At 42.4% G+C, this 26,775-nt stretch overlaps 1 protein-coding gene across 1 annotated transcript in view; it reads left to right on the top strand.

The window, feature by feature from the left end:
• The window catches only part of LOC148019346 (kinesin-like protein KIN-4A), a 193,912-nt gene that overhangs the window by 32,816 nt on the left and 134,321 nt on the right, over positions 1 to 26,775 (top strand). The window contains exons 4-5 of the mRNA XM_087660982.1: positions 2,366 to 2,640; positions 2,888 to 3,072. Coding sequence (XP_087517108.1) covers positions 2,366 to 2,640; positions 2,888 to 3,072 — 460 coding nt within the window. The remainder of the gene's footprint in view (positions 1 to 2,365; positions 2,641 to 2,887; positions 3,073 to 26,775) is intronic.

Genomic DNA, 26,775 nt, shown 5'->3' with positions numbered 1-26,775 from the left:
AAGCATTGGCCACTTCATCAAACTCCAGGGGAAGCTTGTAGAGTTCTGAGTACGGTTCCTACAAGGTGTAAGTCTAGAAGTGTAGATTGCATGGATTGAAGCTGATCCTGTACTTGTGTAACACGGAGCAAAAATGACTAAGTAGCATCCTTAGGTCCAAACTTCATCTGCTAGAGCTATCCATAAAGTGTCATTGCATGCATGGTGGAAGGTGCCTTGTACAACATCTGAAGCTTCGACCATACTTCTGAAGATGTCCTACAAGAGGTAATGGTTGTTAGAACTTCTTTAAAAATACATTGAAGAAGAGTAGAATAGACATGTGCATCATCTGTATCCCATGTAAGCATAGCTTCCTCATGATTGTCCTCATCAAAATCTTTTGGAACTAGAAAAGGATGTTGAGGACGTGGAAGAGCTCCATAAACAATATACTGTAACCACCTCTGCACGAACCAGGCTTTCATAACAACACTCCAAGTTAGATAGTCAGGGCCATGCAATTTATCATCATCGGTAGAAGTGCACGGAGAAGCTGCTTGGAGAGGATAGGAAGAGAAGATAGAGGATAGAAGGTGGACAGAGAGAGAATTGCCAAACCAACAGCAAAGATTGCACAAAATGAAAGTTCACATGTAGTGGAAATCAAAATCTGATAAGAAAAGAAGGGTGACTATTGCAAGAAGTTGAAAATACAGCTAAAAGATGCAAGAAATAGCAAAAGCAACTTGTGCACATAGTTGCCAACTAGCAGTCAGGGTCAGAAAACCGAAACACAGGTTGAATTGAGCAATAAATGCAGCAAATTGATGGTTATAGGGCAAGAAGCTGTCAAAAACGCAAGGTCTTGGGCACAAAATGTAGGCAGTACTGGACCAGGCCGGATACCAGGCAGCAGTAGGTCGCCTAATTAGAAGAGGGAAAACATACTTGTAATCAGTGGAAAAACATCAGCAAGAGCACAGATCTTGCAGTCTAATACCATGTTAGATTGCTGAACACAAGACAAAGAGCAAAGAAGAACATTGCAAATGAAGAGAACTCAAAAGAATGCTTGGGGAATGGAATCCGTATACCAAGACATGAGATTGTCGCGTACAACAGTAACTTGTAAGTCACTTGCTGCGTGGGCACTAGCATTGGCTCCTCTCTCCAGCAGAACCTCCAAGTGATGAATGTAATGATTGAGGAGGAGGAGCACATAATATTTGGCAATAAATGTGCCATAAACAGCAGCTGGTCTGCCAACATTAGATGCTGGCTGACTAGCATCAAAATGCCCTAGAATGCCACAAGTAATGCACCATAAAAATGCCACGTGCCCAGCCCAAGTTGTCATGCGCACACTCACACATGAGTTGACATATCTGCTAACAGCATGATCCATAGTCAATCCTACTAGGGAATTCTCCATGGGACAGGGAATTGGGTGGATAACAAACTCCTAAAGGTCAAAGGTGCCAAGAATAGATTTCACCCTACAAGACCAAAGCGAATAATTTGATCCATATAGCTGGTCTTGCTGCACTGATGGTGCCATTATAGGCATCCTAGGTCTAGAAGGATGGGCTTGATGGGAGACATGAAGAGAGGGGGGAAGAGATGGCTGTTTTGATCTATGTGACTTGGCAAGAGAGGGTTCACATTCAGAATGGGGCTGGGACCTCCAAGCTTCGCAAGGATTACACACGTTCTCTTAGAGGGAGTAGGAATTGACTTTGCATTTGAGTCATCAAAGCTTTGGATCCAGTGATATTTCATATCTCAAAACCTGCAAACACAGGAAATCTGCTGCGTTTGGCTGAAGAAGAGCTTGAATGGAGAGAAAAATCTGCCACACTTGCAAGAAAACAATTGCAGATGTCCCACCTTTGTCGAAAGCACTTGTAAAATGCAAAATATGTGTGTTTTATGCAGCAAACAGCAGGCTGCTGAAAATTTGTGTTTTCAGCAGTAGGGTGGTCTTCTCTACAGAAAACCAAACCTAGTTGTTCCATGTAGCTGCACCCAACGAGTAAGCAGGCATCCAAGATAGTGTTTTATTGAACAAACATAGTTGTTTCATGTAATTGCATATAATAAGGCATCTAATCAGCCATCATTAGGTACTATCTGTATTGTCTTGCTTTATATTTCAACAGAGAAGTATGATGGAAGATAGAACCTAGACAAGAGTTTTCTCCCAATATACCTTTTATGAGTTTTGAGTCGAAAAATCATGCATAATAATAGCTAATTTGCTTTAATGTGTAACATATAAGTTGTCCAGATTTATAAGTGCAACACTGCATGGTCAGGCATAAATTTATCTAACCATAAGTCCTGAGTTACACCCCATTAGTTGCGCCACTTTTCTTTTTGACAGATATTAAAGGAAGAGGTACATGACTTGCTCGACCTGAATCCTTCAGGAGTGAGCAGAGCTGAACCGATAACTGGATTAGGTGCATTCATGGGTGGATGCAAAAATCTTTCACCTATCAAGCCATCTATACAGATACGCGAATCAACTACTGGAGAAATCATTGTGGCTGGCGTGAGAGAGATTGATGTGACAAATTTACAAGAAATGGCTCTTTGCCTTGAGCAGGGAGCTCTATGCCGCGCTACTGGTAGCACGAACATGAATCCATGCTCCAGGTCTAGTACTTCAGATCACTTGACAAATTGCTATGCAACATCTCAATGCTTTTTGCAAATATATGCATGCCAAGCTTAACTGAGACTGGGTGTATTTTGTTGAAAGTGACATTGTTTTCTGCATCAGGGATTGAACGTTTGAATAACTATTCATATTCAGAATGGGATCTCCATTGTGATTTCTTTTAACAAGCAAAGGTTGCAATCATTTGTTGTGTAGCATTTGATCCCACTGCTTTGTATGCAGTCGCTCTCATGCCATTTTCACAGTAACTCTGGAACAGCGGAAGAAATTGGACACAAGTTGTCCTAAAGATCATGCTATAGCAGATGAAATGGAAGAGTTTCTGTGTGCCAAATTGCATTTAGTAGACTTGGCAGGCTCTGAAAGAGCTAAAAGGACAGGGGCAGATGGCTTACGATTCAAAGAAGGTGAGAAGTTCTGAACCCATGTACTGTTAATCAAAGCTAGTTGGCTATTTTGGTTTTACAAATATAATACAAACTTTGACTCTGTCATGCTTTATGTTAGGAGTCCATATAAACAAAGGTTTACTGGCATTAGGCAATGTCATCAGTGCTTTAGGAGATGAAAGGAAGCGAAAAGAGGGTGGTCATATTCCTTACCGTGATAGTAAACTCACCAGGCTTCTCCAGGAAATTAATGCTTCCACATCTTAATGAGAAACTAGTAAAGTTTTAGCATGAGTCATGCATATGCTTGATTTCTGAGGTTAGGGAGTAGGGAAATCACACTTTAATAGAAGTTTGATTGTGAGATGGTAAATCATATAGAAGCGCACAAGTAAATATATTGTTTTTTGAGCTTACAGTCCAGCCCTTATGCATTATTTTTTGAAGCCTTGCACTACAGGTATATAAGAAGAAAGCCACATTAGTATTTGCCAAACGTCCACTTAGCATATGAGAGTGAAAATAATTTATATATTTATTGTACTTTCATTACTAAAGTCTAAAATTTATTGCAGTCTCCCTATCAATCATGACAATCACTATTAACTGTAGACTGAACATGTGCATAGCATTCTCTCCTGAAGGGAGAGAGTTGTCCCAAGACAGATGCAGAAGTTGTCACTACTTGTCCTGGTAGTCAATAATCATGAAGTCAGTCAAAATTCAAAGTTAAGGTTTTCAAGACTTAAAAGCTCCAAGTGGGTCAGGATGTATTCCCTTTGATCTGGTTATGACTTAAAGAAATATAATAAAAATAGCAGAACATGAAATAATGGTGTCTTTCTAACTGCCATTTCCACTCTACTTATATCAACACAAGATGGGATCTAGTGGAACTTGACCTTGATTCTAAGGACATCATTGTGGACTCTGGTTAAGATTTCAGAATCAGTAAATGCAACTTGAATGGAGGTTTTGCTAAACTTCTGGGATCTTCTACACTAAGTCTACAGCTACTGCTCAAGCTTACTATTATTTCTTCTGCTATTTGTATGGAATTCAGTCTCTTGCTTGCCAAAATTTTGGGTGCAAGACCCTGGGGGTTTAGAAGATGCTTTTAAGCAAACATGGAGAAACGATGTATTGATGATTTTCCACCCAGAACAATGCCAACTTTTTGTCTCCATCCTTACTTTGCAGACTAGCAAATGAAGTCCCCACCTCAGTAGGATTATGATGCAAGAGTATATCTTGGAGTTGAAGCAATTAGCAATTTGTTGCTAGAGCCTAGAGGGCATTGAGGATGCTGAGGTATGTGCTGGATCCATCATAGAACTGTGGCATCTAGTGGCATGGTCAAATGAATTATAAAAAGAAAGGGGGAAGGCCAAGGATTGTTGTTGCCACTTTTCTGGAAGCAATATAGAGACTGAGCAGTGCTGATTAGGGTGGCTAATAACCATGGAGAGAAACTGGATTCTGAAGTAGTAATAACAGCTTCAATCAAGCAATAAGGTTTCATTTTACTATTTGCAAGCAAAGTAGATATATAAGCACAAGAAGCATGGTTCATTTGTTAATTGCTGTAATTAAGTGCTTAATTAGGATTTCACCACCCTCCCCGAGAAAAAAGGTTGGTTTCATGGTTCATTGTTGGTACGCCACTCAATTGGAAATCCTTTGACTTGGCAGGCCCAAGGCACTTGATTGCAAGTGAAAGCTTTGTGCTAGTGTTGAATTTTGTGCTCAGTTGAGTAATTACAGCAAAATGATGAAATCAAGCAGTGATGATACCTCTTAGTATGGACATTCATATGGTGAAGAAGAAAATGCAATGCCTAATCTTGGACAAGGTTCACATGATGGACAACATGTTGAAAATGTTGCTATTGGGCAAGATGCAGGGCCTTTAAGGCAAAATGAGGTTGATGCCTAGCATGATCAAGAGGAATTTGTTGATCACTTCAAGAATGGGATAAGGATAGTAGTAAATCTCTTTATTGAATTGGCAAAGGATTTTTGAGTTTGCTCAATTTTTGAATGCCCCTATGAAGGACAACAAGGGCAAGAAGAAGAAGTCATCTTCTACACCTTGGGACAGCAAGGCACATAGAACATGCGGATCTTATCCTTACCAGCAAATGTAATGTCATCATGGAAGTGCTAATACAATGGATTTGGATAGCCAAGCATGTATGCAATGATGGGGCAGCTAGAATACTTTGGTAAAAGCACTATTTTTCATGCAATGGTTGGATAAGGACCACATATGGGAATGTATGGCATAACTTCCTATGGTATGCAATAGCCAATGCATGGTGTGCAAGGCCCAATGTATTGAGGTACAGTTGGTAATGTGCATAATCCCATGTATAGTAGCATCAATATGATGCTTGGGCCACAAAGTGGCATGTTTGGCAATGTATTTGTACCCCTGAATGCTTATGCGACTCAAGAAATGAGTGTTGGTCATACAAATGCTTCTTTTATTCTTGGTCATGATGTAAATACAACAAATGCATCCTTTTTGCAGCAGCTAGTGTATGACAACTTGACTCTCAAAGGGGCAACAAAAGACTATGATGAGGGTGGAAAAGAGGTAAAGTTTGAGTCATTCAATAGCGCACAAGATAGGTTGAAAGCTTTGACTTTCATTCAACAGTTTGATGTAGTGTATTCAAGGGAGAACTTTACTAAATCTTATAAGATTTGGAAGACAACCACTTTTTTGAAGGAGAATGCATTGCAGTGGTGGTCCGCGCTCTTGATGCAAGATAGAGCACTACCAACATGGGTACAATTCAAGGAAATGCTTGTATCAAATTGGCTGACAAGTACTTTTGAGGTAGGTATCATGACAGCATGGAATAAGCTTGATGACGGATATATGTGGATAGTGAAGAGTTCCTTATTGCTCCACTTAAGGGTTGTGCTATCTTGCTTGGTATACCATGATGCCATCGTATGTATGCAGTGATTGATTTTTCATGCCAAAGTCATCACTATTCAGCATAAGGGCAAGACCCATATACTTGATGTAAAGTTAAAAGGGGAATCTGTCCTTGTTGAATTCGATGTTGCCATTTCTAAAGTAATGAAAAATCACTTTTCAGCGTGCTAGGTTTTTACTAAGGATAAGGTTGATAATGAGAATGTTAGAAACATGCCAAAGCTAGAGAAGGATCACATTTCATTTTTGAAAATGTATATTGATTGCTTCTCTCAGTCACTTCCGAGGTAGCTATTGCACGAAAGACCAGAAGATCATGGCATAGATCTAATCCTTGGAAATAGCCCACTCAATAAGCCACCTTATAGAGTGTGTACAGACTAGTAGGAGTAGATAATGAGCCAAGTGAATGAGCATTCAACCCAGCTCTTCACCATTTTGTTATCTAGTGCTTTTGGTGTAGAAAAAGGATGGTTCATGGCTTATGTGCATTGACTATCATGCTTTGAATAAAATCACGATAAAGAATCGGTTTTCAATATTTTGAATTTATTGGGTTTTACTCATGCCTACACTCATAGAGGAGTGTCGGTGATCAATAGGACACTGTGGCAGTTTTCACTCTCCGTACAAGAGGTTTTTTTCCCTAGATTCATTTTCTTTATTTTATGTGCCTATGTTACACATTTATGGATACTTATCATGTTGCACACACTTTTGGGTGTGAACACTCTCTTATAACCCTAGGGTTTAAGGGTTGCACCTTGTACTTTCATCTTACACTCTTTCAGTCTATTGCATTGGGTGTCGTGCTTCACTGTCCACATAGTCTACTGCACATAGTCTATTGCATTGGGTGTCGTGCTTCACTATCCACATAGTCTACTGCACATAGTCTATTGCATTGGGTGTCGTGCTTCACTCTCCACATAGTCTACTGTACTCTTAGTTTCACATTTGGTATCAGAGCTCAGTCTGGCCTCAATCTCTTGGAGTCCCCACTCAGTCCAGCTTTGCCCCATCAGTTGCCTCACTAGCAGTGCCTCAGGTAAAGACCACCAGTGCCCCTTGCAGTAGTTCGCCAGCAATGCCCGATTGGTCCCCATCGTTGTGCTTATCTGCTCTACCCCCTGTCGCCGCTGCCTAGCTGGCGCCGTTTGCCTATATTGCCAGCTGCCCCCCAGCACCTGTTGGCGCCTCTTGACTATGCTGCTTGAGAGCCCATGGTGAGCGTTGTCAGTCCGCCAGTCCGCATATTGCAAACGGCCGCACCCTGTTAGTGCCGCCAGTTCGCGACCAGAACTGCGACAAGAAGCTTCTTCACGAGAAGCTCGGCTGACTTTGTAGTAGATGTTTGCTGGTAAGGATAAGATCCGCATCTCTTTCTGAAAGAAAGATCTTGAGACACTGAAGATGGATGAGACTGATTCTATGTAGGATCACTTAAACAAAATTCAGGACTTGTGTGTGAGCAGCTTATGAATGTCGATGAGTATTACTCAGATGCATAGCTGATATCTACTACATTGAACTCATTACTGCCCTCGTACTTGGCCTTTCATACGGCCTTAAACCTCACCATGAGGATTGCCCCATAGTCGATTACTTTTCTTTAGCTGGTTAGTTTGCTCTTAGAGGAGTAGACAAGAAGAAACAATGGTGTGGATGTTATAGCATTTGGGTAGGCTTTTATGGCATGATAGAAGGACAAGGGCAGCCAAGCAAAGAATGCTCCGCAGAGCTTTGGAAATTTAGGCACTTCATAGGGTAATAAGTAACAAGGGGCATGTAAGCTAAGAAGGGAAGATGTCATTATTGCAAGAAGCCAAGCCACTACATCATTGAGTGTAGAAAGTGCATAGCCAAGAAGAAGAAAAAGGAGTCAGGGATGTCTGTTTCTGATGCTCCTTCCACTGCTATTGAGTTAGCGTCCTTTGTTGTAGACATGGACTATTGTTTTTGTACATGCAGTTATGACTTCTCGTAAAAATGCAGTCTTAATATCTAATTGATGCACAGTCCATCCATAATGGGCAGCCAAAGCAACCATATACCTGACGGTAGTCATGCGGGAGGTAGGAGCAAATGTCTCCTCATAGTCAATGCCTTTCTTCTGTGCATAGCCCTTGGCTACAAACCTTGCCTTATATTTGTCAATGATCCATCTACATTCCTTTTTAGCTTGTAGACCCATTTTGTTCCAATGGCTTTCTTTCCAATAGACAAAGACACAAAATCCCGTGTGTGATTCTTAATGATAGAATCAAACTTAGCTTGCATTGCTGCCATCCAATGCACAATATGTTGTGCATCCTCAAAACATTCAGGCTCCTCATCATCAACTGTACTTGCTGCCATAACAAACTCCATGGTATGTGCAGTATCATGCATATGAGCTTGCCTTCTAGTACGACCAACTATGGGAGCATCCAAATGACTATCTTTCATAGTTTGTAAATACCATCTAGGCATTTGTCTTGCCTCCTGATTGTGCACAAGCTCTTACTGAATTTCAGTTTTAGCACTTTTGCTGAGTATTTAGATCAGCCAATGGCTAATTTTTTGCATTTTCCAATGGAGCAGCTGGTGAACATTGAGTTTACTTGTCGAAACTCTAGCTGAATCACCAAAATGTAATGGGCAGCAACCCTTCAAATACATCACGGGCAGCCTGATATATGTCTAAACCAGCAAGGGACAATTTTGGTTTTTCATCAAATAGTATATCCCTATTGACAAACACCTTTTTAGAGACAGGATCATAGAGTTTGTAGCCTTTGCTCTCACTACTATATCCCACAAAAATGCATTTGACAGCCTTGTTATCCAACTTTTTTCTTGAGTACTTGGGGAATCTGTGCATATGCAAGACACCCAAAGGTATGAAATTGCCCAACAGAAGATTTCCGGTTGTTCTAGGCCTCAAAAGGCATGACATTTTTTAATGCTTTGGTGAGGCATCCGTTCAAAGCATGGCAATTACACATAATGGCTTCCATCCAAAAACTGTGTGGCAAGCTCTTTGCTTTCAGTGTACATCTAGCCATCTCCATTAGTGATCGATTCTTTCTCTCGGCAACCCCATTCTGTTGTGCAGTATAAGTAGTAGTGAACTGATGAACAGTGTCCTGCTTTAAAAAAAAATTCAGCATAGAGGACATATATTTCCCCCCTTGGTCCAAACGGAGAGTCTACCAGATTGGTTCTCAACAAGTGCAACAAAAGTCAAGAATGCATCATACACTTCTGACTTTTTCACCAAAGAGTAGACCCAGTAGAATCGAGTAAAGTCATCAATAAAAGTCACAAAATAGTAACATCTTCCAATGACTTTGTTTGCACATGGCCACATACATTTGAATGCACTAACTGTAACTTGGCTCTGGCTTTAAAAGCAACATCACAGGGCTATGCTTGGTAAATCTCATGTTCCATCTTTAGCTAGCCATTTGACAAGTTAACTGGGTTAGACGCTCATGCAAGCTGGGTTATTGTTCATCCCTCGTACAAGTGCTTAGGAGGTCTCTCCAGAAGAGGTAATCCATCTAGCATTTGTGTATGTTGTAAGAGCATCAAGCTACCAAAGTTCACACGTCCCATGCGAGCATGCCATAACTGTGCATGTATCATAACATGAGTAAGAGTGGATGCCAAATACGTTGATTGATCAATTGAAAGAGCATCCAACTCAAATAGCCCATGACATAAAGTGCCAATCAAGACCAAAGTCATTTGTTCTTTGTCTTTCACCATGCATCTGTCATCATCAAATATGACTTGCAAACTACAATTTGCCAAAGAAAAAATAGAGAGGAGATTCTTCTTTATACCGGGCACAAACAAAGCATCCTATAGGCGGAGAATAGAGCCATCAATGGTTGTGAGCACAATCTCGCCAATACCTCTAACGGGGTATGATGCATTGTTGGCACACCGCACAGACTTGCCAATTGGAGCTGCACCAACAAAAGTAAATAAATCTCTATGAGATGTGATGTGCCTACAAGCACCGTTGTTAAAAAACCAAGTGCATGCATCCTCAGTAGACCTAAATGCTCGATCAGCCCAAGAAGTGTCATAACTGCATGTGTAAAAGCAATAGTCCTTGCTTGCAACAAAGGACAGAGACTCAGTAGCAGTGGAAGGAGCACTAGAAACTGATATTCCTGACTCCTTTTTCTTCTCCTTGGCGATGCGCTTTCTACACTCAGTGATGTAGTGGCCTGGCTTCTTGCACTAATGGCATTTTTCCTTTTTGGCTTGCGTGCCTCCTTGTTTTTTACTTCCCTATGAAGTGTCAGAAGTTCCAAAGCTCTGCGGAGCATTCCTTACTTGGCTACCTTTGCCCTTCTATCTACCCATAAAAGGCTGCTCAGAGGCTATGACATCCACACCACTATTTCTTCTCGTTTGCTCCTCTTCTAGAAGCAAACTTACTATCTAAAGAAAGGAGGTAGGCTGTGGGGCTATCCTCATTGTAAGGTTTAGGGTAGTGTGAAAAGCCAAGTACGAAGGAGGTAATGAGTTTAATGTAGTAGATATCAGCTGTGTATTTGAATAGTACTCATCGACATTCATAAGTTGCTTACACAAGTCATGAATTTTGTTCAAGTGATCCTGCATAGAATCACCCTCATCCATCTTCAATGTCTCATTCTTACTAGCAAACATCTGCTCCAAAGTTGGCTAGGCTTCTCGTGAAGATGCTGCCAAATCAATGTTGGGAATGATGGACCACTGAACTGCCAATGCAATCAGTGACAAACCGTGTGCATCTCGTGTATCCCATGCTTTTTGAGTTGCTGATCTTAGGGGAAGAGACTGAAGTGGAGCAAGTTGAACAGGTTGATGTGCCTGTTGTTCACGTCCTCTTGGAGGAGGAGTAGTTGGAGCCACAACTTCTAGCCTAACTTCTTTTCCACTGACATAATCCCAAATATTTTTTGCCACAATCACATTTTTCATCATGAAGGACCAAAGTGAGTAGTTGTTACTATCCAATCTGTCCTCCTTGGATACATAGGTAAAGACATCACCTCCTTGATTTGCCATGATAATCAATGCCAAAAGAAGTAAAAGAGTAATGTCCAAGTTGGACCAAACTGGAAATCTCAAAATTTTTAGAAATTGCAAGAAAGAACTTGTTGCAATTAGTACATTGAAGTGCACTCTCTCAAAACTGTCTGTAATGTATGCAGTCCAAGGTGCATTCAATGTTCAGCAACATTGTACGAGCAAAATCCCCAAAATTTCTTGCCCCAAAATTGTCCAAAACAGTCTACCATTGAATGAGATTGCAATACATGTGCCAATGTTCTCAAAAAACTCAAAAGCCCCAAAATTTTTGATAAATTTGCCTAGAAATTTGCACCAACCGTGTCCTAGACAGGTACTCACAATTTTGTGCTTGCTTGTGTAGAAGCCCTCTTTTCCAGAGATGAATTCTGGAATAGAAAAGTAAAAATTTCTTCAAAAAATTTGTACTTGGCTTTACTGGTAAGGGCTTTCTTCCATATGGTCCACACATGTGCCCAACAACCAATACTTTCTCTACTCCAAAAACTGATTTTTCTCCTAACAGAGTCAAGTGCACTTCTTCAAGACGGCTCAAAATCTTGTCGCAATCAGCAATATGATCAGCCACAAATCCTCTACATCCCTGATCATGCAACTCTTCATTCTTCTCATGGATATCGCATCCTTTTATCGGCACATCATCAAGAAAGGGTAAGGTCAAGTGAGAAATATACTCCCTCAAAACTTTATGTATAGCATTCATCATATGCGCCACTGAATTGGTTGCCCCTTGTGAAAGCGTACACATCCTAACCAATCCAAGTAGTGTCTTCATGGTAGTGATATTCCTGCTTTCTAATGCAAGTTGAAACTGATCATATCTTGAATATAAATCTCCCAAAGACTAAATTGCCTTGCCTGCAAATGCTTCTGCAAATTCATCCACTATCGGGCCTGATCCAACATTCCTTATGGTGGCTTTATTAACTGGTTGCAAATCTTGTTTAAACGTCAAAGAACCATTCTTCTTTGGAACAGTAAACCACCAATTCGAATATGGAGCTGAAGAGGGCTCCAAAATCTGCATCCTAATTTTCTCGTTCCAAAGCTTCAGCAACTCAGTCAAATATGTCCGAGGTACTGGAATAGGCTTTAAATTCCATGGCACATGAGGTACTGTAAAGATCACCATTGGTACAACTATGGTCGGATCAACACATCCAATTTCATCTGGCTGAAATGCAAAGGCTTTCCCATGCCTTGCCAACATCTGCAAGAAACAAGCTCTTTCTGCAGGTAAAAGAAAGCTTGTATCACCAATTTTCAGCTTTTGTAAAGTTTCAGCTATAAATTTATGTCCCACTTCATGTGGATCCCGTAAACTAGGCTCTTGAGTCACTTTATCAGCCAACCCATCACTTTCAGGTGGTAAAGGCAAAGCCACAGGCTTAACCTTCTTTGCAACTGTTTTGTACTTTGTATTGGCCCTTGCTTCAGCCTTGTTTTGCAGCCCATAACATTTATGCTTAGCAAACTCTTGAATGACTTCATACATTTCTAAAGTGTCAACATAAATAACCTCTTTTTCTGCCATGCTTTCAGCATTAATTGCTGCAGAAATTTCAGCCATTGTATCAACATCAATTAGCCTTGAAAACAGCCCTAAGATACCTTCACTTGTAGCCATCAAACCATGTCTTTAGCTCTTTTTCAGCCCATCCTATATATTTCTTTTCAGCCTTGCACATGGCTGAAACATTCTTAAAACTGCCAAGATGACATACTGTCCATTCCTGCAATCCAAACACAAACACAGTTTCCCCTTTTCTTGGAGGCTTAATTATCTTCCTAGAGGCATTGCCATAGCTTCCCCTTATAGCAGTGCTATTTAAAAACCCTTAAACTCTCGTGCATTAGGTGGCATGGGATTATTCCGCAGCTTATCCCGATTGCGGGGATGATTCACACAAATAGTGAGAAATTGTACTGCCTTTGTATTATCTTTACTCTGAACTTGAGCATATGAAGAACCATCATCCAAGGCTTTTGTTTCTAGCCTTGATTCTGAAATATAGGGCTGGCCCAAAATCACTGGATAACTATATGAATCTTGCACAAAAAAATTATATTCATTCCTAACATCTCCAATAGTCACAGGTACATTTAGACAAGTTGCATAAAGATCCCTTGATGAATTGTTTGTCGCCCGCATGCACCATCTTGGATCTACATCAATTGGCCAACCTCCATTCTCATACAAACTGCGTGCCATAACATTGATTTCTGAATCATGATCCAAGAGAGCTATGTAAGGCGTCTCTCTTTCTCCCACTTTAACAATCCTCTTTGTTGTAGCACGAGCCTAATGCGTTCGTGAATGATGACTGCTTGGGATAAAATGAGCATCTTTTTCTTCATGTGTTTGTTGATGGACATCCCTATTATACATAGCCTTTTCTCTATGCTTAATGTTGCTCATAATACCATTTTCGGCCACAAGCTTGTTGTCTATACTTTCATCTAACCCATTTTCAGCATCAGCCTGTTCCAAAACAGCATTACATACATCATCATATTCCCTCTGAAGATGTTTCTCTATATCTTTGTCAACCTGCATCAATGATTGCAAAACTTCACCATCAAACTGTCTTTTTCGTTTCAGCATATCAATGATTGTATCATGAAATTCATGATTTGCGATTCCAAGAACTTCGCCAAGTATGAATTTCATTCTACTGTCAAGTATGCGATCTTCCAAGACTTTGTCAACCTGCATCAATGCTTGCAAAACTTTACCATCAAATAGTCTTTTTCGTTTCAGCATATCAATGATTGTATCATGAAATTCACGATTTGCGATTTCAAGAACTTCGCCAAGTATGAATTTCACTCTACTACCAAGTATGCGATCTTCCAAGACTTTTTTAAGGTCTGCGGCAGTCTTAAGATTTGATTGTAACCCGTAACTAGACTGCTTGCCCCTTTTCTTCCCTTGTTTCTTCTTTTGAGATGCATCATCCATAACATGCTGAGGTATGGCTTTTTCAGTCTCTTTTTGTTGTTCCATTTTACTTCGTGTTATGCGTTTACATGGGCTTGAAGAGGAAGGACCAGCAGTGTCCTTATCTCTTCTTCTCTTTTCTTCCACAAGAGCTTCTTGATTATGAACCTCAGCCAAATAAGCATAGGCTGAAAATGAGTCCATTGGTGCACTCCATCGTGTTCTTCCTTGTATACTCTGACTTGCATCAGCCAATTCAGACTTTGTTGTTTTGCCCTTTACCATGCAAACTAATGCTTGCACCCAAACACGAGATTTTGCTTCAGCCATGCTTCCTTTATGAGCTTCATCAGTCCTTTCAATTCTCAACCCATATGTGGCTACATCTATGGCAGCAAATGCTGTCCTTGCAGCCATATCTTCCAACTTCTTCTGCATGCCACCATTTCCAAAATTCGGCTCTATTGGAAGACCAGTTTCTGTTGCATGTGTTTTTCCATCTTTCCAAAAGATTAACCTTTTTGCTTCTCATTCACGGTAAGCTGTACAATCTCGCTTTTCATGTTGTAAACTGTCACACCAAATGCATCTCCTCTTGTATCCTTCTTTGTACGGTCTTTGGGCTGTTATTCGAGCCTTCTCTTCTACCTTAACATCCAACTTTTCGACCTTTGCATAGATCTTTATCAAATTCAGCCTCAAATCATGCATGCCTTTGATTAATTCATCCACAGCATCACCTTTAAGAGCTGGACCAATAGGTATAGCTGGTTGTTCCGCCATAGCTACAAGTGCCTTGGCTGCAATTTCAGTCCCCTTTTGAGCACTGGCAGTTGCGGTGCGTGTACTCCATCTTAATTTCATCCGCTCTCTCTTTATCAACATATGTACTGCTTTAGTTACATTAGTCCAATCTGATTTCAGCCTTGTTTTAGAAGAGGCATCTTCTAAACGATCAGCCAGCTTCTCCTGCAAGACAGGATTTGCAGCCTTCAGAAACAAATCAATTTTTTGACTCTCCAATGATTGCTGCTCATCGGCATCCAATTGCGCATACCGACTTTCAAATTCACGGAGCAAAGCTATAGCAGCCAACCCTTTATTGGGCTTTTAAATCCAATCTGTAAATGTCTTTTTAGTAACCTATCTTGCATCTTCCAAGAAAAACTCTTCTCTCAAAGCTTTCTTAAAAGCTGCCCAATCAGCATCTCTTCTATGTAACTCATTAATTTGGTCATGCAAAGCACGCATGGCCAAACGGGAGAAATACCGACTCCATGCATACTGCGGTACCCCATGAAACAACATTTTTTCTTCATACAGCTGGATGAAGACCGAAACATTTTGACCTTTAAACTGCTTTAATTCTTGTCCCACTGGCTGCAATGCATTTACGGCTAAGGAATCAATTCTTTCTGCTTCCTGCCGAGTTTGCATCTGTTGTTGTAACAACAACTGCTGCTGTTGTTGTTGCTGCAACAAAGCAATCATTTGTTGCAAAGCATCACCACCACTTGAAGCTGTAGAATCTCCCATCTTTACACACCTCTACTGCCGACTTTCACGTCGGATTCACCATTGCCAGAGCGTTTGCGGTCGAAAGTCTACTGCAGGGGTAAGAGACTTCAGGGTGAAGGGAGATTCAAGGAGTGGAGTAGACGAAAGAGAAGGGGTTGAAAGAAAGAGAAGATATGAAAGAATACTCACAGAAAGAAATAGAAGACGTAGAATAATACTCACAGAATTGAAGCTTGTTAGTTTATTTCTCCATTATGAGAAGACAAATCTCTTGTACACAAAAACGTACACAAAATAATATCTTCCTCTATGCTGCTCAAACCGCTAATCTGATGCTTCCATTGGCTCCGAAAATGGGGTAAAATACTTGTATGCCTGGCCATAATTCTACTAGATCACTCTTTTTTTTATCTCCCACTTCGGAGTGTTGTTCAGTGTCTGAAAACAGCGATCGCGACGCACACAATTTCGTCCATCTCTCTTTTTACTTAAAGTTCTCACAGATGGTTGAAAGGTATATGCTTTCTTTTGTATGTCATCCTAATCTAGAAGTTGTCTACAGTTTTTGGATTTTTATAAGAGATAATATCTAAAATATCATAAATTGGCTACACTTGTCCAAAAAACTAATATGTTTGAACCATGGACACTAACACTAATGTCTAAAATGGCATTGGTTCTCTAGATCAATAAGAAAGCCGCACTTTAGAGTTTTTCACATGGTGTGCGCGTAGCGGCACGACACCGAGAGACTCCAGTGGGCGCCACTCGAGATAGTTTGTCCCTATAAATACAACACTCATTCCACCCATTTGCCATCCCACATTCATTCCTTTTGACATTCTATCACTCTCTTCTATCCTCTCCACCGTTGCTCACAATCTAGCCAAAGGACATTGTAGTTCATGGTTTCCATCTCTCCCTCCACCAAGCACCTTATCTTCCACACCTTCTAGGCTACATTTCGGGCCGCAAACACTCTCCCCACTGGGCATCATCATCCATCACTTAGTCACTATATTTTTCATGCTTGCGATCTCTCCTTCCTATTGGTGTCAACTTTCCATGCTCCAACATTTGCGTTTGGCTGCTTCATCATCAAGCAACCTTCCTCATCACTAGACGCCATAATCCTTGGTTGTGTTTTGTTGTTTGGGCACTCCTCGGCATCGGTTCCACCTTTGGCAGACACCTGTTTTTCCATCTAGGCTGTGTTTGGTAGTTCTTGGTCTACTTGGGGTTAGATTCCTTTATCTAACGGGATGCCCTATGATTCCTCATCTTCTCGAGTTCTCATTTATAGTTGGTGATCTTATTCCTCGACCACGCTGGTACCAAAGGACTACGTTTTGCTCCCTTGATAGCTATCCTTCATCTTTAGCATTATCGTCTATGCTGTACTTTCCAGAGGATTGCATTTAGTTGCATCTACAATGTAGGTTTCCTTTGGGTGTTGCTGTTGGACTAGACATGACAAAGCAGTCATCTTCAGAGCTTCAGTTCTAGTGTATCAGCTTAATTCAGCATGATTTAGTGGTTCATCATTCATCTTCTTCTTGTTGTGTGTTTTCTTTGAGTTTCCTCTTCTCTCAGTGTTTGCCGCAGGCTCTGCGTTTCTCCTCACAAACCCTATTGTCTCTTTGATATGGTATGAGTGCATATTGCCCCGTCGCTTTATTTTAACAAATCCATTGCAAAAAAAACTCATAGTATAAGCTGGGCTTGTAGACTAGCAGAGTTGGTAGGAGTGTGGGGGTTGTCACCCCTTGCAAGAGGAGGTTGCGGCGAGGGGGGATGGGGCAAGTGTAGCAGGGGGGTCTTTGGGTTTTTTGGGGGGATGTGTGTGGAGGGGCAGGGGTGGGATGTGGTGTTGTTTGTGGTGGGGGTGGTTGGATTGCTGATGTGGGTGCCTGGGGGCCGGGGGAGAGGGGGCTATGTCGAGGGTGGTGGTGTGCGTCGCTTTGGTGGGGGAGTAAGGGGTCTTCCACTCTTGCTTGGGGGGGTCATGGGGGATGTGGGGGCTGTGGAGGGGCTCTCTAGTAGGAACCAGTCTCTCTGCCCTTTGCTGGTAGGGGTGAGACTGGGGGGCCGGTTGCTGCGCGTGGTTGGACGCTTGTGAATCCCTCATCATCCACCTATGCCTTTGCTTGGTGTATCGCCCTAGCACCAAAGAGGGTACACTCCATGGTTTGGTCCCCAAAACCATAGCGATGCAAACACTGAACAGGCTGCCATGTCACAATGATCTGCTGTCTAAAGTTGGGCCTATCAACCTTCATCTCTAGAAACTTGGGAACTTCATTGGTATCTTCCACTACCACCTGTACTTTTTGGACCCCAGTGGCCGTCATTGCATCAGCAAAGGAAGGGGGAAGGGCTGTGCCAGCGAGTCATCCAGAATCCTCTACCAATTGCTGTGCCAGTCCAGGGAAAAGCAAGGTGACTGTATAAGGGGGGAGTCTGTTGAGGAGCTCAAAGTTCTCAATAGGGAATATCATGGGACCATGTAAATTACGCCTTTCCTGGAGGCTATGGGGGGGCTACCAAAAAGCTCCAGAACTTCCTTTGTGGAGGTGAGCCGGACCATAAAGATACCCAGACCCATCAATACCACCTCTGCGATATGGGCAGTACCAATGTGCAGAGTGGAAAGAAGCCAATTGAGAAGTTGTGCCTTGGAGGGGAAGTGCCCTTTGACCTTGCTGAAAATTGCTGTTTCCTCTAGTTCCCTTTTTGCGGCGTGAACAGACAAGAGCTGCTCCTTAGTGAGAGTGATGTGCAAGGCATGTGACGGGGGGGGGGGCACTCATGGGGTGCTCCGGTGTCAGTCCAAAAGTTTCCATTGCGGGTCTTGACCGGGGATCTTCTAAGAGTGCTGCCATTTAACTGAGGGGGAAGGCTGCCTCAAGGGGAGAGGGCAGCAACTAATATTTCAGTTCGGCCGGCCTGTGGGGGGAGGGTAGGGGGGGGGCGAACCGCCGGGGGGGGGGGGGGGGGGCGCGGTGCGGAAGTTGCCAGTTAGACCTGGCAACCATGCTTGTGGGCAGAGGAAAGCTTGTTTTTGGGGGGGGGCAACTGGTGAAAGGAGGCAGGGTACGGAAAGGCTGCTGAAAGCAGCACGTGGGGGAGGAGGTGGCAAAAGGCGCATCACCAGGAGCGGAACCACAGGCTTGGGGGGGGGGGGGGCACCAATGGGGGGCAGGGCGGGGCGGGGCTTAGTGGGAGGGGTGGTGGCTTACTGGCTGTGATGGGTTGGCAGCACACATGGGAGGAGGCAGCATCATCACGCAACACTCACGGGCAGCTCATGCGCTTGCTACCTTCAGGAGCTGCTGCTTAAGGGCAGCAATTTGAGATTCCAGAGCTGAGATGGTGTTGTATTTTTCTTTATCAAGCTAAGCTTCTTTCCTACACCTAGGGTTACTCATAATCCTACACCATGATTAGCCACTTGTGAAGGACAGATCGAAGCTCAGTTGAGAGTACAGTTGACAATGAAGAGAGTGTAGACATGACTCCCAATGCAATAATCTACAAAGTACTACCCTAAAACGTTAGGGTTGCTAATGTGTGTTCACACCTAAAAGGTGTAAAACACAATAAGTGCCCAAACCATGTAACACAAGCACATTTAAAAAAAGGAGAATAAAACTGGGGGAAAAAACCTTTCATAAGCAGAGTAAAAGGTGCCCCAGAGTCCTACTGAGGACCACTGACACTCCTCTGTGAGTGTAAGTGTGAGTCAAACCCAACAAGATACTTATTTTGTGCAACAAAAAAAAAGCAAAAGGAAACACCATTTATAAGCATGCCTATGCATACCAAAATCGTGTTAGAAAGCTTCTTACAGGTAGTAGCTATCCCCCAAGCTAAAAGGCATAAACTAAAGTTTCCATGCTGTGTTCTCCACTTGGATTAAAGTGATAGCAAGTACTCCATACATGTCCCATGCCAGAACACCCAAAATTGGTATGCCTCCACAACAGGGTACCTGTAAAACTGGCCTTTGGATAATTAAAGAGTACTAGGTAGTGGAACTTAACGTTGTTGTACACATCCAATACTTGGAACCAGATCAGAAAGCACATTACTAGTGGAGCTACATTGTTTCTGCACAATTGCTCATTTCAGCCAGACATCAGCATTAGATTGCCCCAAAACCTTTGCATCCCTCGCGGTATTTCTTCAATCTTTATTTTGGAATCACTGTATACAACAGATAACCTTGGAAATTGTGCAATACAAACAACATCCACTTGCACTAGCGCCTTCCACCAGCAATCCTTGATCCCTACATAACAACTGCAAAACAGGAGCATAGATGTGAAAACACAGTAACATGGGACGGGATTTGGGGATGGGGATGGGGATGGGGGCCAGAATTTCCATCCCCCGTTGCCATGAGAGGGGGCACTAACATGGAGAAGGGATTGAGATAGTATGGGGATGGGATGGCACTAGAACAGGAAGCTAGAAAATGGCCATCCCATGTTACTATGTGTGCAAAACCAGGACTCTTGGTTTGGCCAGGACTGCACGTCGTGTGCAGTCCGGATGTCTTTTGCCATGCAACTTATAAGTTGCTACAGGAAGCATGCAACCAGCCCACTGCCATCTTTCATGTGATAGCTACATGATGACTGCCTAAAGAGCCCACACAACTCCTATCAAATAGTCTCTTGGCATGCCATGTTTGGAACGTGGCCTTTCTTGCTGGAAAATTTTTAAAAAACATACAAGCTAAAGCAAAAATGAAAACAGCAAATAAAGCTTTACCTTTTTGTCTTTTAAAATTAAAAGTTACAAGTAAAAGATTAATAATATAAAATCTCAGAGTTTTTGAAAGAAATTTGATTCTTGATCCATCATTGACCACATTGATATTTCATTGTCCACCATATGATCTCGAGCACCTTCCATCTCTTTATTCACCACTAGTACAAATGAGGGTTATGCCCTGATAGATAAAGGTTAGGGTGCATATATAGAGACAGTCCACAATTGTAGTTTGCCATAATTAGAGCCGTAACAACCTGTACCCACCAAGTGCCAAGATGGACTTCATGAAGCGCATATGAAACTACAGAAGCACCGTATATAGCATCCACGTAAGGCTGCTCATCCATAGGGTTATTTATGTCTTTGGAAAATCACTCATCCAATCTTGAATGTCCAAAAAAACATCCATGTCCATCTTCCTCTCATCAAAGCTACTCCATTTGTCCAAGCTATTTGCTTCCACATCACTTATGGTGACCGCGTCACATGCACCAGAAACAGTTGACCCTTCAGAGACTTGAATAACCAAAAATATCCAAACCAAATATAAACTTGATCATCATAATTGAGAACCTTTGAACTATATGTCTTTTGAACATCTTTTGACATATAGCATAGCTTTAACCGAGCCCCATTCCTGACAATATCTGCCATGAAAGTAGAGGAAACTGTCACATGAGTCTCATTGTATCAGACCCATCTTAAAGACGTGTTAAACTAAAGCTACCATGCTCCAATGCATCAGCATGCACAGCATCTAGATGCCATGTACTTGCCATGACTTCACTATTTGCCATCTTACACCTTCAACCACAAGAACTCATGCACCGCTGATTTTTCAGTGCTGCTTCCTGCAGACCCTTGGAGTCTCTTACAGGCTGTTCGCACACTGTAGATGTCCAAGCACTCTTAGCTTTCAAAAGAAGCATCCTGGACCATTCTTTTCAATGACAAGTATTAGTAGATAATGTGCCTCCAGCTCCATATTCATCAGCATTATCATACTCATTCTTTTCATTCACAAACACATCTAGGCATGCTTCAACCTATATAATTTGAATATACGGTTGCAAAAGTTTGGTTCATGGCAACCCTCATTAGCCTACCATGCAACTCTTTTGTGATAGAAATTGTTTCTGCAATCTCCCTCTCTTGCATTGCATCAACACGTCATTTAACTTTACAGAAATTGCATATACATGCTCATGCATTCCATGTCTAATAACATGTTCCCATGGATGATAGGACTGGGTCCTGTTTGAACTTGGCTGGTAATCTTCTCCATTTCACCCTAGTTTACTCTTCTTTGTTGTGGCAAACCATCATATCTTGGAAGATCCATAAAGTAACATGTCTAACATATTGACTCTATCAAACATCTGTGTCTCTCCCACTAGTGAGTGCAAGCAATTCTAGCTTCCCAACATCTGTGTATCTCCCACTAGTGAATGCAAACCATTCTATCTTCCCTAGTGAATGCAAGCCATTTTAGCTTCCTCGGAAGCTTGTCCACACCTTCACCTTCAATCAGTCTCTTCCACTAGAAAATGCAATCCATTCTAGCTTCCCTACAGAATGCAAGCCATTCTAGCTTCCTTGTAAGCTTGTCCACACCTTCACCTTCAATACCTATGGATGGCCTGCAATTTGGAATTTCCATGGTTTGAGCTTGTATAGGGATGGGCTCCTATTTAGATATACTTGTGGATCCTCAATGTGGGCACCAGTCTATGGAGAGTAAATGGATGGCTTGCCTCTGTGAACTGCCAAATGGATGGCTTGCCTCAATGTGGGCACCAGTCTATGGAGAGTAAATAGATGGCTTGCCTCTGTGAACTGCCAAATGCAAACCACAATGAAAAGCCAAGGACCCCAGTCTCTATGGAATGCTGAAGCTTGTATTATGTTCACACAACTTAGAGCTATTGATATCTAACCTCTTGATTTCTGGTTTATAAAAGCACCAAAGCACAACTGTAACAGTCTCTCCAATCTATAACTTCCAAAGGATCAACAAGACAGTCCACACCCATCCCATAGAGCAGCAGATTACCATTTGTTCACACAACGCAAAGTCAATTAGATCCCATTGTTCTCTACATATAGTGGACCATGAACAACAAGTTCACGAATCTCCAAGACAAATTTACTAATGTAGAACAACTACATTATATGTTGCTATTCCAATCTTAGGACCCTCATGCATAAATACAACAGTTCCTTGATCTTCATGGCTAAGCATTGTAATCCCTTGATCTTCATGGCCAAGCATACCTAGCATAATAATTCCTAACACATACTATTTCAATACACGTTATGTTCAATGCCTTCTTGATATGCGATGATGGTAGGTTTTGTAAAAAGGATTTGAGTGCTGAACAACCCTTCACTCGATTGTCCATATACAGGCAATGGTCAAAGTGGATGTAGAGATGAGTATGAGAGTGGTCAGGATGATGATTAAGAGAGGGTGAAGGTTGGGAGAGTCAAGGATGAGGGTCTATCTCATATTGAGGACCAAGCCCCCTTCCATGTGTAAATGTCCATCAGATACTTTAAGTGATGATGATGACGATAACTGATTCTTTGTACACTATGAGACTAAGAGTGAAGGTAAGGGTGATGATTAGAGAGGTGGTGAAGAAACGGATGATGGGGTTGAAGTTTTGTGTAGTGGAGGTGGGGGTGGTAGTATTGTGTTTTGTGGATGATAATTTTGCTGACAAAGATCTATTGGGAATCATGATGACTCAGATGCTTTTGATGGGGTGGACAATGATGCTGATGTGGCCTCTCTGGCTCTAACTTGCAGTTATGCTAAGAGGGAAGACACCTTTAATTGCTGCTGTCACTCTTTCTTCCACTATTCTCATGGCTGGCTGATGCTTTTAACCTTTCTTCCTGTTTCAGTCATTGGCCAATGCTAGTGATGGCTGCAGCACCATCCCACATCCAGGCTCCAGAAGCATCTTGATAGGCTGAATCACAATCACTCTGATCACAGCTGCTGCCTATGCATTTGCAGCTCCCTTCCGATGACACACAGCATACATGCAGTGCTCCACAAGCAAGCACACAGAATAGTAGGTAGTGAGTCACCTGCGCTGCTCCTGCACCCAAACAACTACACCATGGCCTGCTCGAGTAGCATCACCTCATAAGTGCAAAGATGGGCCTGCACAACAAGAGCCATGACCACATGGCAACACTGCAACCCCAGCTGGCAGCATTCTTACAATTGCTCTGAGATGCCCCTCACATAGTTTAGCCACTGTGGCTGATCCTGCTGTTTTCATGATCTTTATGTGCAGCCTCCAGATCTGCACCTCCCAGAACACATTTAATCAGAAGGTCCATTGTGCCACAACCTTGTGCCTAGCCGTCTTGCCTCTTTCCTTGTTGAGCCTCCCACCTCTAATCCTTGTTGCTGCTGTCCTGCTTCATGCTTTGCCTAGCTCCTCGCCAATGCTCCTTGCTGCTGCTGCCCTGCTTCCTGCCTTGCCACTGATTCAAGCCTCTGCCTCTTGCTCCTGCTCCTAGTTTCTCAGCTCCTCTACTCCCCGTCTCTGGCTGGTCGCTTAGCATACGCCAGCAGCCCTGCAGCAGCTCCCTTCTGTCATCCCTGGCTTCTTCCTCCACGATGGCTGCAATTCTTTGCTTGTTTGCCCAAGCCTCTTCCGTCTCCACCTCTTCTATCTTCCCTTCTCCACAAGCATATCACCCCAGCTGGTCCCTAGTGCATATTCAGTCCAGGACAATTCAACAAATCCAACTGAAGGAGCGAGTGGGACTCATGAGATAGCAGCTGGACCCTTCCCATCACTAGGGGACTCACAGCCTCCTGTGCACCTTGGGCTGATGTTTTTCTACCTATCTATTTTGGTACAAACCATTGTTGCCAAGGGTCCCAAAAACGGGAGATATACAATGGGTTTCAAGGTTTCATACAAGTTTCCTAAAACATAAGAATTGGGTTCCATTAGAGATCAGATTATTGAAATTTTACATACATATAGATGTACTTCAAGTCCCATGGGCCACAACAAAACACTTACTGAACTTGATTCAACATTGTATACAAAACATAAGTGAATACTCAATAGACCAACAATTTACATAGATTGTTCTATGACCCACATCCATGGATATAAAAGAAGCATAGATTAAAAGCAGCTCAAATGTACAAAGTGCAATCAACGTCAAAGAAACAATAATCTTTGTCTCTATAGGACATTAAAATTTTGCACCAACATTTGAATCTTAGCCAACCTTTATCAGGGTAGAGTGATGACCCTTGAGCTTTTGACTTTGGCTTGCTAGTTGGTTGGAGATTGCCTTCCTTGACACAACTTGGCCATGTAGCTCTTGCTAGTACTCCAACTAGGGTTACTTGAATGGTATCCCTAGGGAAGGTGTGCTACAAGCAATTTGGTTCCTTTGAGCAAACAGAGGCAGCACGTTCCACCAATCCACTCAATGTCAGGTTGTTGGTAGCTTACTTTGACACGTGGATTGAGGGTAGAGATTACTCTTCTCTTAGATGACAATGCCATCACTATCCTTGGCCTTGACAAGTAAATCTTTACGTCTCCTACTACTAGTGTGCAATAGGTATAACTTTACCTTGGCAAAAGCTTCCCATTGCATCAGTGTATCCTCTTTGATGAGAGGCGGTGCTTCTGTATCGTAAGAAAGTCCATTGATCCTCCCAGTAGTGCCCTATATAGGTCCTATCTCATCAAGCTTCGGCCTTGATTGAACAGTGAACAATTGTCCTTCAAAGCCTCATACATTCCATGGGAGGATCCTCATGAGGAGCATTTAAATCTCTTGGATCAGTGTGGCATAGCAGCATATGTCTACATCTGTTGTTTCCTAGAGTAAACCCTATCAAACCTCCTCTTTGCTATCTCTATTGCCTTAAGTTGAGGGCAAAAATCCTTGAGGCCTAGTGAATCATCTAAGTCAAGACTCAAGACCTAAATCTTGGAATATATCCTCTTTCTCATGAGGTACAAGCATCTCCCATGCCTATAGAGTGGTAAGGACTTTTGAAGATAGCACCTCTGGTGAGTCCTATTGAGTGTATATGTTGGCTGTAGAGTGAGGCTCACGACCAATCGGATTCCTAGAGTGGCTTGGGCCATAGCTGTGGCTATAGCACATTGAGAATCTAGTTTTTTTACAAAGGCAAGGGTCAAATATAGCCAACTTGAGGGTGATCCTTGAGACGTAGTGAATCGTCTAAGTCAAGACCCAAGACCTAGATCTTGGAATATATCCTCTTCCGTATGAGACCCAAGCATCTCCCATGCCTACAGACTGGCAAGGATCTTTGAAGATGCACCTTTGGTGAGTCCTATTGAGTGTATATGTTGGTTGTAGAGCTGAGGCTCATGACCAAGTTGAGAGTGAAGGACGGACTTATTTGATTTTTGTTCATTTACTCCCCAGTAGCTAGTGCGACAGGAGAGTTTTGGACTATGTTGTCTCAGGTTGAGAGTAGGTGGGGACTTCTGAAGCAACTCTTTTTGAGAGTGAAAGGATCCTAGTCTAATGTCAGAATCCTAGAGAACCTATTCCACAACAAGGATTCAAAAGTGTTGGTTGCATAGACTTGGGGATTCAAATCTTTCTCAGTTAGACAAGAGATAGAGACTTGGATGGGAGCTTGCATGACATCATCTCCTTTAGAGATGAGGCCATGATGAGGAGACAAGGCCTTCAAGAGAGGGAGAGGACTGCTAAGACATAACTTGTTGCTCTCTAGAGGGAGAAGAGATGTCAAGGTGGCAGATGGATAGCTGAGAGGATATATCTTGCGAGAGTAGAGATTGATGCCATGAAGGAAGCTAGATTGGAGTACAAACTTCCCAGGAGGGCTTCCTTTTGGACTTAGTTAGGTGATATAAGTAGTAAATACTTTTGCATTATGGGACCTAGACATTCTAGACAAGGAGTGCAGTGACTTAGGAGAGTCAATGGATCCGTAGCAGGAGGCCCTCAGGAGGTGGGGTAGGTGGCCATAGAGTACTACACCAAGATGTTGGAATCCAGAGCTAGACCCCTTGGCTATGAGAGAAGTGGAGAGTTAGTCTGGAAGAGCACTAGGAGGGTGGTCATTGATAGGATGCATAGGCAATAGATAGCTCTATTCATAGAGAATGAACTTGAGAGGCACATTTGGCCTTTTGTTGAGGATAGTGACAAGGAGATGATGGATTATTCAAGTCCTTCTTGGGCTATTGGGATCTTATCATACACACGCCTCATTGCAGTTTTCACAAGATTATGGTTTCAGGAGACACACTAGAGAGACTATTCGAGGGATTGTTCCTATCTCATTTCTGAGGGTAGTGAGGATAGATTGGAGATTACACAATAGAGACTGATCACTTTGCTTGGAACAACTTACAAGATCCTTGCAAACACGATCGGTCTTAGATTGTCCCCCTTG

Source organism: Lygodium microphyllum, chromosome 20 (genome assembly GCF_053477565.2).
Source record: "Lygodium microphyllum isolate KBCC chromosome 20, Lygodium_microphyllum_v1.1.10, whole genome shotgun sequence".
NCBI lineage: Eukaryota > Viridiplantae > Streptophyta > Polypodiopsida > Schizaeales > Lygodiaceae > Lygodium > Lygodium microphyllum.
Note: the sequence above shows the minus strand (reverse complement) of the source record. Positions and strands in the feature narration are given on the sequence as shown.